Below are 16,111 nucleotides of genomic sequence, written 5' to 3'. Positions count from 1 at the left end.
CGCCATTTCGTGACACTTTTTAAAATAACTCAGCTCCAGTGAGCTCAATGGTAAAATACTTATTTTCACTCTATACAATACGTGCTGTATTTTTGGTCCAGTAAAAATACTCCTCTTTACGACAAAATTCTTAAAAATATTATTATGTTCTGTTGACAAAAAGAAACTGAAGTGTATAGAATTAGAGTATTTTATGTGGACCAAATAAAGTTTAAATAATCAAGTTATACAATATTTCGACAGAATATCAAGATTTCTGTGCGTAAAGATCTATTTTAATCTTACCTCAGTCCTCATATAGCATTACATCCTCTAGAGAAATAGTGAAGGAATTATCCAAATCGGTTAATTAGCTTCTGAGATTACTTCATACAAACACAAAAACATTATCTGTATATTAATATTGATAAACATTTATATATTCACGTCATAGAATACAAATATATCCGTATAGAATAGTGTTAAATGAATAATTTTCTCCGTTTGTTGTGTCCAAAGCCCTTTATAGATGAAGTCATTTGTTTTCATTTCGTTATAGCCTATATGAGGCGGCAATTACGTAAAAAAGCATTGTTATTTTAAAACTCATTTATCTCATTAAATATCAGCCCTATCAAAGTTTCGCATAGAATAAACCTTATCGGAAATCATTTTTAAAGAAACTTTTGTTATGTAATGTTTTTCATGAAAATCAATAATAAGGGAGATATTTCGATTTATTTAATTCAGGCCCCCTTATAACCCCCCTTTTAAATTAAGTATTTTGAATGTCATATAGCCTAAAATCTAAGTTAGAACGAACTTAATTTATATTCCAATTTTCATATAACTCGCTTCAGCCATTATCCCGTGAAAAGGTAACAAACATTCAGACAGACAGACATACAAACAAACAAAAATTAAAGAAAAAAGCAATTTTTGGTTTCAGGGTGATTAATTATATATGTTAACACCAATTATTTTTGGAAAAGCGAAAATTACCAGAAAAATTTCGGTTACAGATTTATTATTAGTATAGATGCTGTGAAGTTATTATACAAAACATTCCACAGACTACCCGTAAGTAAAAAGAATAATCCTTTACTCGGAAAAAATAAATTCTAGAAACAATAATAATAATAATAATAATAATAATAATAATAATAATAATAATAATAACAAAATAAAACTTAGGGGCAAGTGTCTGACATGTTATTTAAGATCAATTAATTTCCCCTCTCCAAAACGAATTCACAATAATTGTTAGTTACTAGGAATCCTTAATTTTGAAATCAATTCTTTAACCCTGAAATTTACAGAAAATATATTTATTATTTATTTCCGCTCTAGTATATCCCAAATGAGACTCAGAGAATCAAAGAATATGCAAGTCAAAATACCTTTATCCCTTAACTAACAATAAAGAACAAATATCATGAAAATAACGAAATTGTAATCCAAATATAAACAATCATGTAAAATGAATAGTCATGCTTCAATTTTTTAGCATTGAAATAGAAGCGAAAATAAACCTGTCATGTAAAGGACACACAAATTAAGACTTTAAAAAAAGTGAAGTAACAAAACAAAGCTATTCATTTTACAGTAGAGAATTACAATAATTTAGCGTAATGTCAATTTACAAATGCGTATGGTAGCAGAAGGAAAAGTTAAAAGATGACACTTATGAGCGCAGTGAAATTAGTCTCTCGAATTAACTGTCAGCTATCGCAATTTGTACCACATCGCTTATCTTACAGCGTTAGAATATTTTTTGTTTTTCAAAAACTTTATGAGACTGTAACATACTCTGATTCATTTTTCAGTCCCTGCCCCCCCCCCCACCCGAAATATGATAAGCTGAGAAACTCGATCTATGGAGTTTAAGAGAATATAAACTCTGTTTTCTACTGGATGAAATGTACAATGGAAGAAAAGCACACTCAAATTTGAAGGAAACCCCATTTTTCAATTCGTACACTGTGTCCGCCAGGCGCATATTTTATAGGTCTTAAATATTACGCCGATAACGCATAAGCTAAGCATTATGAAGCTGGATCTAATGTTTCAGGTTCATAAGCAAAATACACAAAAAAAATCAATCACAAGCATCCACATTTTATTAACTGTAGTAAAATCATCATAGAATTATAAAAAAAAACACCACAAAAATTCATATTAAGCATCAATCACCCTTTTTGTAGTAGTTGAACAATACGTCTGTTACAATTACGATAACTGAGCTATACAGATATGCGTTCGACTAGACTTACTCCCTATATTAATTCACAGAATCTCAACGTCTCCATTTCGTTACAGAGTTATGCATTTTTTTTTTGTATATTATTGCGGTGGGATATCTTCGGGTCCCCACTTCAATTCCACAGACTTCCCTGTCCGAACAGATTCTTCACAGGCCGATGCAATTTTACTCACGGCCAGTGTCTCCTGTCCCAGGACCTTCAGCGTGTCTTTGCCTACAACAGGAAAGTATGGATTAGAACTCCGTACTTGGAAACCAATTCGTTCAGTAAAATACTTTAGCAATAATTTAACTCCACGGCACTCTGCAAGCCACTTTTGTAAATTTTTTAGTAGGTTATTTTACGACTCTTTCTCAACATCTTAGGTTATTTAACGTCTGAATGAGATGAAGGTGATAATACTGGTGAAATGAGTCCGGGGTCCAGTACCGAAAGCTACCCAGCATTTGCTCATATTGGGTTGAGGGAAAACCCCGGAAAAACCTCAACCAGGTAACTTGCTCCGAACGGGAATCGAACCTGGGCCACCTGGTTTCGCGGCTAGACGCGCTAACCATTACTCCACAGGTGTGGAACTTTTGTTAAAATTAGAACTTAATTTCTTTTTTAAGAAAATAAAGAGAGACATATTGTGATTCTCGTCTTTGTCACCATTTCCACCACTACAGTCACCATAATTACTATTATCAATGTACCACTATTATTATCGTTATTGTCACCAAAAACCATCACCATGAACATCATAGTTTGTCACTGCTACAGCCACCTTCATCATTATCGTCATCATTGTCATAATTATAATTACTGCGTTATCAAAGCCTCCTTTATAGTTCAGTTGGCGGCGCTGGCTTACGAAGACCGCGGACCTCCGTTAAAAACTCGGCAATGACGGAGTTGTATTTGTGATGAACAAAATCAACGTTGTGAAAGTTTTTCTCGAGTTTTTTCTGCTTTTACCCTGTCATTATCAACACTTTCCACAGTTCCGTTTTCATTATCACCTTCGTCTCGAAAAATAGAGCACCACTTCTGTTTGCGTGACGCCGAATCGATCGTTTGCCATGATGGGTGTTCCTCGCGATTTGACCAAAGACTGGTACAGCCAGTGCCAGCGTTCTTGGCTCGTGTCCTTAAGTAAAAAGCCAGTCAATGAGAACTTGTTGCCAGTGCAGCTGAGAACGGTACCACCCAACACGTCACGTCAGCAATCTGCCAATCACAGTTGTCAATCTTATTGCGTCAAAGGCAAGATACTCGCACTTTGAGTTTCTGAATACACTGTCCAGTTAGTGGCATCTGTTGACACTTCGGTTGAGAGTGATACCACCTCCTAAACAGATGTGACGTCAACAATCTGCCAATCACAGTTGTCAGCTTTCTCGTCCATATTCTATGGCAAAGATAAGATACTCGCTCTCAACGTTCCCATTACTTATTTCGCTGGACAGAAACGGTGGCTTTTGTTGTAGATGGCAGTGGTGGGGGATTTCAGAAGACTCATAGATCTGCAAGAGATACCGGAGCCCCCCCCGGTTCGTCCTTGTCTGACGGGAACATGACCTCTTATGTACTGTAGATCTATGAGTTCGGCAGACCACTACCAGAAATATATAATATACATATTTATGGACTGGAGTGGGATGCATGGTCTAGCGGATGATGAAACTGGCTGCCTGGCAGCACAGTAAGCACACAAGTTATTCCATTACGGATGCTCAAAAAGTGACAGGGGATTTGAGGAAATCCGTATGATTGAGTGCAACGTATATATAGGAATTAGATATAAAGGGGGAATAGTTAATTAGATATTAGATGAATTTGGAGGATGGTTGTTAGAATGGGTAGGGTGAAAATGTGTTGATTATTGTGATAGGGTGTTGTAGGATGGGGGTTATATCAGGATGAATAACGGGTTCAAGTTAGGGGCAGAATTATACTTTTGAGAATTGGTTAGTATAGTAAAGAATTCAGTAAATAGTGATGGTAAGTCCCTGAATATAGAAATGTGAAGGGCATCACCACTTGGATGTTTTGCTTAAAGACAATAAATCGTATCATATCATATCATAATATAGGAATTTGGGTAATGTAATTATGATAAATAAATAAAAAATTAAACCACGTATAATGAACGGAATAAAATAAGCTATGAATAACGATCATTCGTCCAATAATAGGCCGTAATAATAATAATAATAATAATAATAATAATAATAATAATAATAATAATAATAATAGTCGTTCTAAATGGAATAATTAAAAAACCGCGTATTTTGTTCAGTTTCAGTATTGTAAAATGCATTGTGGCTCTCGGCAAATTACTATTTCTCATATTTGGCTCTCCTTTAATGTACAGTATAGTGAGTACCACTGGTTTATAGGCTCTAGCACCGCTCACAATTAGCATTATCACCATCATGGTTGTCATCATTAGAACGCGGAACTTCATGCAGCTGCATGTTTTTATTGATTTGGTATATTGAAAAAGTAAAAGTGGATCTTTACCGATCATGGTTTTTACGTTCTATTGAAGTCAACTTTATTGTGCATAAATGTATATTTCAAAAGTTTTCCTTTCAATTGCATGATTTATTATCTAATTTAAAATTTTCTCTCTGATAAAAATAAGAATAATTTCTAAGAAATTATGTGAGAAATAAAAGCAACAAATTAGTTAATTACTGTTGAGGACATTAAATTGTTGCGACGACACTTCTCCCTGATGTGTAAGTTGGGTCGTTTTTCATTTTAACGTGAGACTAGCTCTGTGTATTATCAACGCGTTTTTCTCATTAACCACAGACAAAGCCTTTTTATTTCCCGACGATGGCCTTTCAGTCCGCTCGCTGCAATAGCAATCAGAGATTTGGCCCTTTTTTAGTCTTCATTTTTCCCTGTAAGTGTAATGTTTCAGGAGCTGGGGCGAAAATACGCGTCGCCTAGATGTCATTTAGACATTTACTCTGATTTCGTAGCACCAAAAATGAATGTATTTAGACCCTTATGACAATAAATTCACGTATTGTTGAGGTCATGAAATTGCTGCCACGACAATGCTGCTATAGTCCCATCGCTCTTATTTCCGGCAGCCAATCACGTTGCAGGTCGGCTACATTTAAACATGTGCGTCTTGTGATTCGCTGATGATGACGTTATGCATTTCCTAAGGCTCGATAAATACTTAATATAATCGCCCGCCATTTTGGCTCTTTCGTTGGCGTTCGCAGAAAGCACATGAGGACGTTATTTGCTGCTCAATTATTTGCTGAATTACAGTGCGTTTGATTTATTATCATAGGAGCTACGACATGATAATGTTTAACGGTGTGGCAAATAGATTCCTCGTCTGGTAGCGCGGCAACGAAAGAACACAAATGGCGAATGATACTACCCATCTAGACTTTATAGAGCCTTCACTTCCTAAGACGTAAGCAAAGAGGAAGAGTCACGATGGGAATAACAGCGTTGCGACTTCATAGTGTGCTCTCATTTCATAGAAACACAACTGAATGAATGTATTTAAATACCTGCGACAATGATAAATGAAGTCACTTGGAGTGTAAATTTTCATTTCAACAAGTTTTACTGCGTAACCAGCGAAGAACCAGTGCATGATCGATCTAATCGCCGACATGTCGAAAGAAATAAAGAACTAAGATGACTAACAGTGAAGTTTAACTAAGGTAATTTTCTACTTTAGCATTTAGTTTTCATTTCAACACTAGAAAGTTGTTATTATAACTAAATCCTTAAGTATTACTTTAAATTACTTTAATTTATATCATATTATTAATCCAAATAAACTCCTGAAGTGTATTTTTACTGCACATCATTACATTCTAGCGCATATTTCAACAGTTTTTACTGCATAGTTGCTTGCATATTTTCAGGTTTTTTAGTGCATAAGTTCCGTGGTCTTGTCATCGTTGTCATCGGTCATCGTACTCATAATCATCATTATAATTGGACGCTGAATGACCTCTACAGTTGAAAGTGTTGTTAAATAAAATACCGTACTACCATTATCACATTTTCTCTTACTAGCATTATTTAAACCTAGAGTCAGATTTTGAATAGAACATTTAAAATGGTTCGAAGGATTATAGAACGATGATTATTAGAGGAGAAAAATTCGATCCGGTGCTGTGGGTTGAACTTCGGCGTAGCTCAGTGGTTAGAGCACTTAATACGTAGAACTAAGGACCCGAGTTCGATCCCCGGCGTTGGAACGAATTTTTCTCCTCTAATTATCATTGTTACCGTAACAGATATAGGCTATTCTGTAGGACCAAAAATTAATCTTTACGTAGGTTATAGAACGGTTGAAGAATGTAGAAATCCTTACCTTCAATAACATCCAGGAAGTGTTCCATCTCATTTACGTATGCGAGATAATAGCGGGACGGAAATGAGAAGTAGATAGGCTCAGTGAGGCCTCCCCGTAGCCCGATCTGACTCTCCAAGCCGCACATTGGCCTCTCGTTGCCACACGTGATCATCCCTCGTGGACCGAACACCTGTGACAAGTTATTGCACAGCATTGAATGAAGATAGTCGTATTTGACACTGGTATAACAGAACATTGGTTGAAGTTATTGAACATCTGCGACTCACGGTATACTATGACAGTGAAACAAATGTGCATACATTTCCATTCTCATAATTATGTGTACAGCCGCGCTCCAGTTCTACGAGTTAATCCGCGAGCGTGAGAAGATAAGTCGTCCTGGGTAGCGCAGTCGGTATAGCGCTGGCCTTCTGTGCTCGAGATTGCGGGTTCGATCCCGGCCTAGGTCGATGGCATTTAAGTGTGCTTAAATGCGAAAGGCTCATGTCGCTAGATTTACTGGCATGTAAAAGAATTCCCGCGCGGCATACCGGCGACGCTGATATAACCTCGGCAGTTGGGAGCGTCGTTAAAGAAACCATAATTTTTTTTTAAGATTTACGAAGTATAGATACGTACAGGAGATTCTCTATACTATATAATACACATACTGTACATATCCATTACATATATCGATGGCTAAGAAGTGATACCTCGTATCTGTAAATTTGCAGATGAATGAACAAGTTTCAAAAATTAATTTTTCTGAAAATAGACGAACTTTTTATATATGCTCGTATATTTCTACTTTACAAGATATTCTACTTGAGAACAAAGTATTAGTTAAATGTCTAATTTTGTGGACATGATAATAATATAGTTAAACTAAATGACCATTTTTGTAGAAACGGGCTATCTGCTTCTTAGCCATCGATATGTAATAGTAGACCAACAAATGTGTTACAGTCAGGGTGCGAATTAACGGCGAGGATGGGGGGATTTCCTCCCTTTTGGAAAGTTATTCTCCTCTCATAAATTCATATTAACATCCCTGCCAGGGATAATTTCTATCCCCCCCCCCTCACAAAATATAATTGTTTTATTATGAGTGTACTTTATAAAATACAGTATAAAGCAAGGAAAGAAAATAATATTGATGTTTTAGATTACCGGCAAGCTGACAACAATCAATAACTTAGGAATTACGCATCTTATCTTAAGCTTGCTCATGGATATAATTATTATTATGATAGATGCAAGACAAGCAACTCAAGCGTTGAGCTGTATAGAAGAGAATAATAATAATTTTATGTGTGGTATTCTCTGTCTAGGATTCTATCCCCCCATCATCAAAAATCTTAATTCGCACCCTGGTTACAGTATAACATAGGTATCAATATAACATATCGATGGCCCAGAACCAAACTATTCCAAGTCCATTTTACTATTTTTTTTCAGGAGAGCTATTTTAAGCTCCTGACATTCAAAGCTTCATGAAATAATCTGGAATAGCTTCATAGCAACCTTATGGAGAGAAATATTTACAATTTTGCACTATCCAATAAGCTATAGCGACTTTTTAGTTGGACATTTAACGACGTTGTAACAATTACTGTCACAGAAGTCGTCAAAAGTAGATGATTGAATTGGCTATGGCTATTCTGCCAGGGAATGAGACCTTCCTATTAAGGATCTCCCTCGAATTAGAACCTCGAATCTCGAGATGACCTTGGAAAACCTAGGCTTATAGGTTTATAGAGCCACATGTAAGTATCAATTATTAGGTTATTAGCGTCGATGTAATTAATGATAGCGAAATGATATTTGGCAATATGAGGCCGAAAATTTATCATAGATTACCTAATATTCGCCTTCCGGTTCGAGAAAACCTCGGAAAAAATCCAACCAGGTAATCAGCCCAAGCGTAAATCGAACTCATCCCCAAGAGGGCACGTGCAAGGGTCGTGCACGGCACAGTCGTGGAAGATGCCGCCGCAGCATGTCCAATTTAACAAATTAATTTCAAAATAAACTCATATTCTGCACTATGCTCTGATCTAATGTGTTATCAAATTCTAAGGTTCTGTACTTTCTCGTCAATTTGGATGTGAGTTGTCCTGTTGGCAAACTCCGGACAGCAGGCAAATGCGCCTGCCTCCTGAGCTACGTCACTGGCCATAGCAGTTTTAAAGATGTAGGAATTCTTATATCTTTGTCAAATGGCGGTTAATGAATTATGACCCTTCTAATCCCCAGTATGAATCCCACATCGTCCTGTGCAATAATTGTCGTTCCAGCAACAAAGTTTATGGATTCCTTACCGTGGTCATATTATTATTTTTTTTTTTTGTGCGGGGGAAGTGCCCGAAGTCTTACTGTCCAGTGCAGTTAGGCGTTTCAATCAGTTTAAAACTGAATTTTTTCATGTAGCATACTGAAAGAATCTGCAAAATAATTTATTTTTTGAAATACGGGAGAACGGGAGATGTATACGCTGTGTTGGTTAAGTTCCTGATGTCAAGATACTAACCAGACAACATTCTAAATATATCGTAGAACGACATATGCCCCCGCCTTTATTTCCCACCCAAAATAAGCCATGTTAACGATTGCTATAGTTCTCAACCAATTTATGACAAGGAAGGTAAGCACGACGAGAGTAAGGACATCAAAAAATTAGCACGGTCTGCTTTTCTACATGTTAACGTATGAAGAAATTAATAATTGAAGGATTTTGTAAAAAAGAACCATAGTCCAAAAAAATCAAATTTGAGATATTAAGCATGTGGTGAGCTCATTGTAGCGGCCATCTATTGAATTAGTTGTTGGTGAAAAAAAAACACCATAGTTCATGTTATAAGAGTGGAAATTTTCAGTCGTTTTCATAAAACAACCATAGTCCAAAGACTTGTTTTTTGTGAAAACAGCCATTGTCCAGGACGATTGTAGCATTTACAAATATCCCATTCATATCATGTTGAAACATTTATCCATACAATTTTAAACCGTAGTAGATTGACAGTACTGCTTCTTATGTAGGCTACGCGGCAAAAGTCATCTCAGAGAAAATACTTTAGTACATGAATTATTGTATTAGTTATGGAGTCACCCCATGGAAGAAACTTCAGTAACGAAAGGAGAAGAAACAGGATATAATAAAGAAAAAGAAGATTAAAGAACAGACATACTTCAGCCACAACAGAATTTTTTCTTAAAACTACCATTGTCCACAGTTACCTACATTTACACATGCATTTCTATGAGGCAATTTAAGTTATAAATGTACAGTTACCCTTAAAAAGAATGAGACGATTCTTGGTTGTCGGAAGTTAAAGTTCTACAGCGCGGTTCACTCGATATCGACGTATAACGATAAGTACCATGACAAATAGAATAAGAATTGTTACAAGGACCACAACAAGGACAAGGATCAGTTTAAGGATCACGAAGAAGACAGCCATTTAAGACCACGATTTCACAACATAGCTCGGGTAACAAAATATCATTGCTTCTCTGTACCGAATGGCAAATGCCTGCTATCGGATCTAGGCCCTACATTCTGGACTGCTGCTGTCACTGTCTTGTCTCGGTAGCTCATATAGTAGCGTGTCGGTTCCACCATGTAGCTACCATGTAGCCGAAATGTTTCGTGTTCGATCCCAGGTAAAACTCTTTTTTTATTGAGGTGTAATTAATTTGTTCAGAGTTCCTCGACTGTATAATTTGTCGAAAAATATGGAGAATGAGGGATGACGATAATACTTTAGTGTAGACAATGACTATTTAGCGTGATATAGAATTATTGAAATAAGGGGCATCTTGCACAGTAAGAGTTAATAAATCAACCCCAAATTAAATATTTAAATAACAGGATATAACAGGAAGTCCAATTATTGTTGCGAAACTAATCAAATTAAGGGAATGAACAAGTGAAATATTCAAATTATGCATTTGTGATGCTAATGGACTGAAATTTTTACCACAGAGTGCTGATATGTATTTAAAACATCCCCATAAATTTCATCAATGTATCTTAATTAGTTTTGAAGAAATTAATTATTTACCAATTAATACTAATTAATATTTAAAAAATGCTGCATGATGAACGCTTAACATTATGAATTTAAAAAAAATATAGAACAGTTCCTCTAACAATAATAAAACATCTATCACATGATTTTTAGTTAGCACTTCTTAGTTACTGAGAAAAAAATTCAAAACTGGGTGAGTGCCAATTTAAAGAAAAAAATTAATTTCATGCATCTTAATCAATTTATATCTTGGCAAATAATAAATATTTTAAAAATCCATGTGACAGTCTTTTTCCTTTAGGTAATGTGGGCTTGTGGTAAAAATTTCATCACTATTGGTTAAGAAATGCATCATATGGAGCAATTTGAACATGTTAAAATGTAATAAAATTTAAAAGGGAGAAAATCAAGTTTTAAAGTACAACACTATGTTTGAGTACTTACACATTATGGAAATTGCTTAAAACCCTCCTGCCTGATATGTTGACCCCTCCTGCTGCTTTTTCCTACTTTCAGTGACACTTTTTGACAAACGTAGCTTCTTCCTGCTTATTTTGAAGTTCTCACTGGTTGAAGTAGCCGCTTGCTGCAGTCGACGCTTGTCTCTCCTATTGCCAATTTTGTATGCTGCAGGAGATAATTTCACTGTTGACACTAAATCTCTCATGGAAATGTTTGCTGTACAACCCATGTTAAATTCAGTCACAGCAGAAGTAACAGCCACTTCAAGTTTTTTTTTTGATACAAAAATTTCTTTTGGGCACTTCCGCCATATCACACTATGAACACTTTCATTCACATTTTGAGTTTTTCCTGCAGTGCACTTGCTAAGAAGTTCATCACTAGCTAGTCTACAGTACACTGGCATGATTTTAGCCACAACATCAGGTCGCAGCACTGTCTTCATGGTTTTCAAGTCATGCTTCGGAACAGCTTCTTGCTTCGCAATGGCCCGGTTGAAGAAGCACCATGACTTTTCACCACTAGGGCATCTTGAATGCAGGGGCTTGTCATCCGTGGACATTGCATGGTCAAGTGTTGCATAGATGGCTTTCTTCATCTTGTTTACATCGGGGATATTATCAATAATGGCCTTTCTGTAGTAATTTTGCAGTCGAGGTGTCATTTCTACAGTCAGACTTCCCTTTTTTTTGCCTCCGATTGAGGAATCTGTCCCTCTCCATTCCCTAACAATATTCTGTAGACCTTTACCTACTCTCTTAGCAACGTGGTTCACACATTCTTCTTTTCTAATGTCAATGCCTTCACCATAAACTTGAAGCTGCTGAAGGTGATGGTGTGTTTTTGCATCCCTGTCAGACAATAAGGTTGTGTACCTCATATTACACAACCTAATGGACCGGGTCCAGAGAATTTCTGCAGCTTTCATCTCCATGGCATTTGAAGATCCATCAAAATTTTTCTCACAAACACCAGCATCTTTGTGACTTTGATACCACTGTTTATATTCGTCACTTGCAACATCCATTTTTTTTTCTGTCTTTTCACAAGTACTGCAATATTTTGACATTATTTCAAAATCTAACACTAGCCCTGTTAAAATATCTATGACTAAACCTAAACCATACTTTGATGTATGTCCACGCTTCATCCATGTGCCATCGTATGACACACCAATATTTATAACATCACTATCACTAATAGAACTGTCCACTTCCATGTGAGCTCGTCTAACTGCAGAGTGAGCATTTCTCAACACATGTTGTCTAACAAGTTTGTTTTCTTCCGTCAGTTTTATCAGGTGAGAGTTGAAGGATGGTGAGCTCAAACCTGCCATACCCATAGCCATACAATGTTGTTCCATAGCAGAGTGTCCTTTTCCCATGGTAACAAAGGCGTTGACCATTCTCCTATTTACATCGAAGGGAGGTCGAGTTGACTCAGTGTTACCTACCTTAGGGCTTGTATACATTTCATTCAACACTGTGTTGCAATTATAACACTTCACTATCACTTTAAATGCAAAGCCTGATGGTTCAGTAAGCTCAGCTTTTGCACTATCCATTCCACATTCACCACATTTTACTCCTTTATACAGTTCACTCCACAAACTTACATGCACTAATGTGTAGTCTTCACTACACTGGGGGGCACTTATATTTGAATTCTCCTGCAAGTTGCCATATTTTATCAACTTTATCTCACTAGCACTTTGTTTATTATTTGTTTCTTTTGACACTTGATCTTCATTATCACCAACTAGGCCTAACACATTTTCTTGTTGCACACATTCCACAATAGTTTTGGCATTCTTCCACCTTATATTTGCTAAATTTTTAGCCCTATTAGCATATTTTGATCGTTTCTTGCCCTTATTATGAATGTCACTTAGTCTATTCATGTTTAGAAAACTAAAACTATGCCTAAAATGCTAAATGTTGAGTTATACACGTGGTCTTGAATGTTATTGTGACGATTCCTAACCTAATGCACTTATACTAACTTATTCACACTAATATATACAACTAATTGAATACAAAATTAGTGTAAAACTTTAATAACATCCTAAATAACACGAAATCAGCAAAACAAGTATGAATATTCACGTACAAACGCACAAACTCGAGAAGAAACGGTCCACAAACAATATTTTGCCGTTCAGTTTCAAAACGAAGTATTTGCAGGGCTGACAGGCAAGCTGATAGTATATTCAGGAGTGACAACAAACTTAATTTCACTAGATACACACCAGAAAAAAAACTAGCCCGCTTTATTCAAATTACAAAGCTCAACATAAACTTTAGAGCTGACAGCTCGTTTAAAGGGCAACGAAGCACGTGCAAGCAGACATTTAAACGTCATGTGACACGGTTTAAAGGGCTCCCAAATAAAAAATGAGGCCATATTATGAAAGTAGAAGGTTTAAATAAAATTATGAACATAAAAACAAAAATTTGTATTTTTTTCCATTTTTCCACATTTTTCACTTGTTCGTTCCCTTAAATCTAATTACGTTAATTAAACAAATCCCAAGTTATGACACCACATTGCTACAGCTAAATTCTATGTTATTAACATAAGCATTGAATAGGTCCGTGCTTATGCGTTGGACGACAAAACCAAACATCGAAAGTTTGAATGTTGCCGCGGAATGTAACTTCATGCTTTTTATAATGTAAATCAGACTTCTAACTACAATCATTCATATTCCTTACATTATTTATTAATATTTATAGCCAACATTGAATTTGTAAGGAAAAGACTTTAGAAATCTCATATGGAATTTGTGATCTGTACTGACATAAACATAGATTATCTCTCCTTGAAACTGGAGCCATTTTCCCACCAGCATACAAGCTGAAGTAACACAGCCATTGATAAAAGTTTTGTACACAGAATTAGACTGAATTCCTATTCGACAGAACCTGTAATCAATGGCTTGTCTGAACATGATAAATAAATCCTAAGTGTTTCCAGTGTCTCTGAATAATTTCAAAATATTAATTTAAAAACTAAAAAAGGGTCGTAAATGCTGTATCTAGTGACTATTTACATTTATGTCTACAAAATGAATCTTGGAAAAAGTATATGATACTGGTACTACTGATATTAAGAGTAAATGTATTGCATTTTTCACTTTAATTTCAGAATCACTTTAGTGGATGTTCTCCACTCAATATTGTGAAAAAATTCAAAAATAAAAACATGTAGATAACGCAGGGACTTAAAAATCTCATGTATTAAAAAGAAGAATCTACATGTAATGAGTTGCAATGTAATGATCCTCATGTTCTTAAATACTACAAGAAGTACGGTGTAATTTATAAAAAATTATGAAAGAGGGAAATAGAATACATTCGAATAGAAAAGTAGAACATTCAGATAATGCAATTAAAGCTATTCGAAATATTATTGAAGTTAAACTTGTAGATATTCTAAGAAAGAAAATATTTTTTCATTAAAACCAGTGATTATAAACTAGAGGACCCCAAATCTATTGCAAATTCTTTTAATGTCTTATAGTATATAGTACAGAAATATTATTGACAACTTAAACATTCAAGATTTTGCAAAAGATACTGCAATTGGTTATTTAAGAGGTGCATTTAATAATTAGTATTAATATATGTAATTAGTCAATAACTGCAACAGTGCTTTTTCATTCAATCATAACATGAATAAAATTGAATTAACATTAAATTAAACACTATTGGAAACACGTAGGTAAAATAGTTAAAATCAACTGAAGGGGTGAGAATGAAATAATCCAAAGCCACGCTTTTAACAAAAATTGTTCTGTGCGAGTGCATTTCTTACACATATGGGAAAGCTACTAATAAAATATTGTAATAACTATTCAACAAATGACATAGCCTAAGGACTCTAAACCTTTTTAAAAGTTTGTCTGTGTGGCTTAGGAATATTTTTTAATTTCATTTTAATTGTTAGTTTTTAATATATATGCACGTACATTGTATGTGTGTATGTATAAATGCATTCATTAGATTAACGTTTACAATATTATAAGTTGTAATTTTGTATTGTCTGTGATCATTAACACTTAAAACTCTATTTCAAAGTTATTTAAACAAAAAAAAAAAATCGTTGTGTAGACTAGGAATCGAACTCGCACTCTTCTACACGAGACGCAGAAGTCTTAGAGTCTGAGCTATGGAAACGACACGAAAGCTTGCCTTTCTGTGCGGAGTGTCGATCTAGTCATGAAGGTCCATTGTCGATTTAACTACACGATTTATGTATATATTTATCTTTTATTTACGTAATATTATCATATTTTTGCAGTTTTTGAAGTGAATTTCGGAACGATGCTAGTAACAAACCAAATAGCCTGAATTAAAGTAACTCAATATTCGTTATCTTGTGTATCAGTGCTCTGGTCTCCGATCATGCGCAGTGTCTTACATCTGAAACTTAGGAATATTCAATCGTCTCATCCTTTTCTAGGGAAACTGTACTTCAGTTTTCCCAAGTTTCTACAACACTTCAAGAAATGGCATGATGAATTTCATACTTGAAGTGTCAACAACACCCATGCCAGATAGTTTTTTGTTTCTACTAAAAATGTATGTTTTTGGACTATAGTTGTTTTTCAAAAAAAAAAAACCCTTCAATTGATTGCAAAGTACCTCGAGTCGCTGATCGTAGCCGTATGTGGAATTCCTGCTGAGGTCGATCATGCCCAGCGTGCCGCTGGGGTAGCTGAGCAGCACGCCGACGGTGTCGTGGTCGCCGATGGCAGCGATCTCGGGCGTGTGAGCAAACACATGAGCGCTGACGCGACACGGGTATTCTCCCAGCACCCAGCACAGCATGTCGATGTCGTGCACGGCACAGTCGTGGAAGATGCCGCCTGTAGCACGTCCAGTTTAACAAATTAATTTCAAAATAAACTCATATTCTGCACTATGCTCTGATCTAATGTGTTATCAAATTCTAAGCTTTTGTACATTCACATCAGTTTGGATCTGAGTTGTCCTGTTGGCAAAATGGCAGGCTATGGACTGAAAGAGTATGAATTCAGTTGTAGA

At 35.7% G+C, this 16,111-nt stretch overlaps 1 protein-coding gene across 1 annotated transcript in view; it reads right to left on the bottom strand.

The window, feature by feature from the left end:
- Window positions 1–2,077: 2,077 nt before the first annotated feature.
- LOC138711934 (inositol 2-dehydrogenase-like) overlaps window positions 2,078–16,111 on the bottom strand; it is a 38,268-nt gene continuing 24,234 nt past the window's right edge. The window contains exons 6-8 of the mRNA XM_069843234.1: window positions 15,710–15,933; window positions 6,589–6,760; window positions 2,078–2,456 (exon numbers count right to left, since the gene is read on the bottom strand). Coding sequence (XP_069699335.1) covers window positions 2,323–2,456; window positions 6,589–6,760; window positions 15,710–15,933 — 530 coding nt within the window. The 3' untranslated portion in view covers window positions 2,078–2,322. The remainder of the gene's footprint in view (window positions 2,457–6,588; window positions 6,761–15,709; window positions 15,934–16,111) is intronic.

Source organism: Periplaneta americana, chromosome 13 (genome assembly GCF_040183065.1).
Source record: "Periplaneta americana isolate PAMFEO1 chromosome 13, P.americana_PAMFEO1_priV1, whole genome shotgun sequence".
Taxonomy (NCBI): domain Eukaryota; kingdom Metazoa; phylum Arthropoda; class Insecta; order Blattodea; family Blattidae; genus Periplaneta; species Periplaneta americana.
Note: the sequence above shows the minus strand (reverse complement) of the source record. Positions and strands in the feature narration are given on the sequence as shown.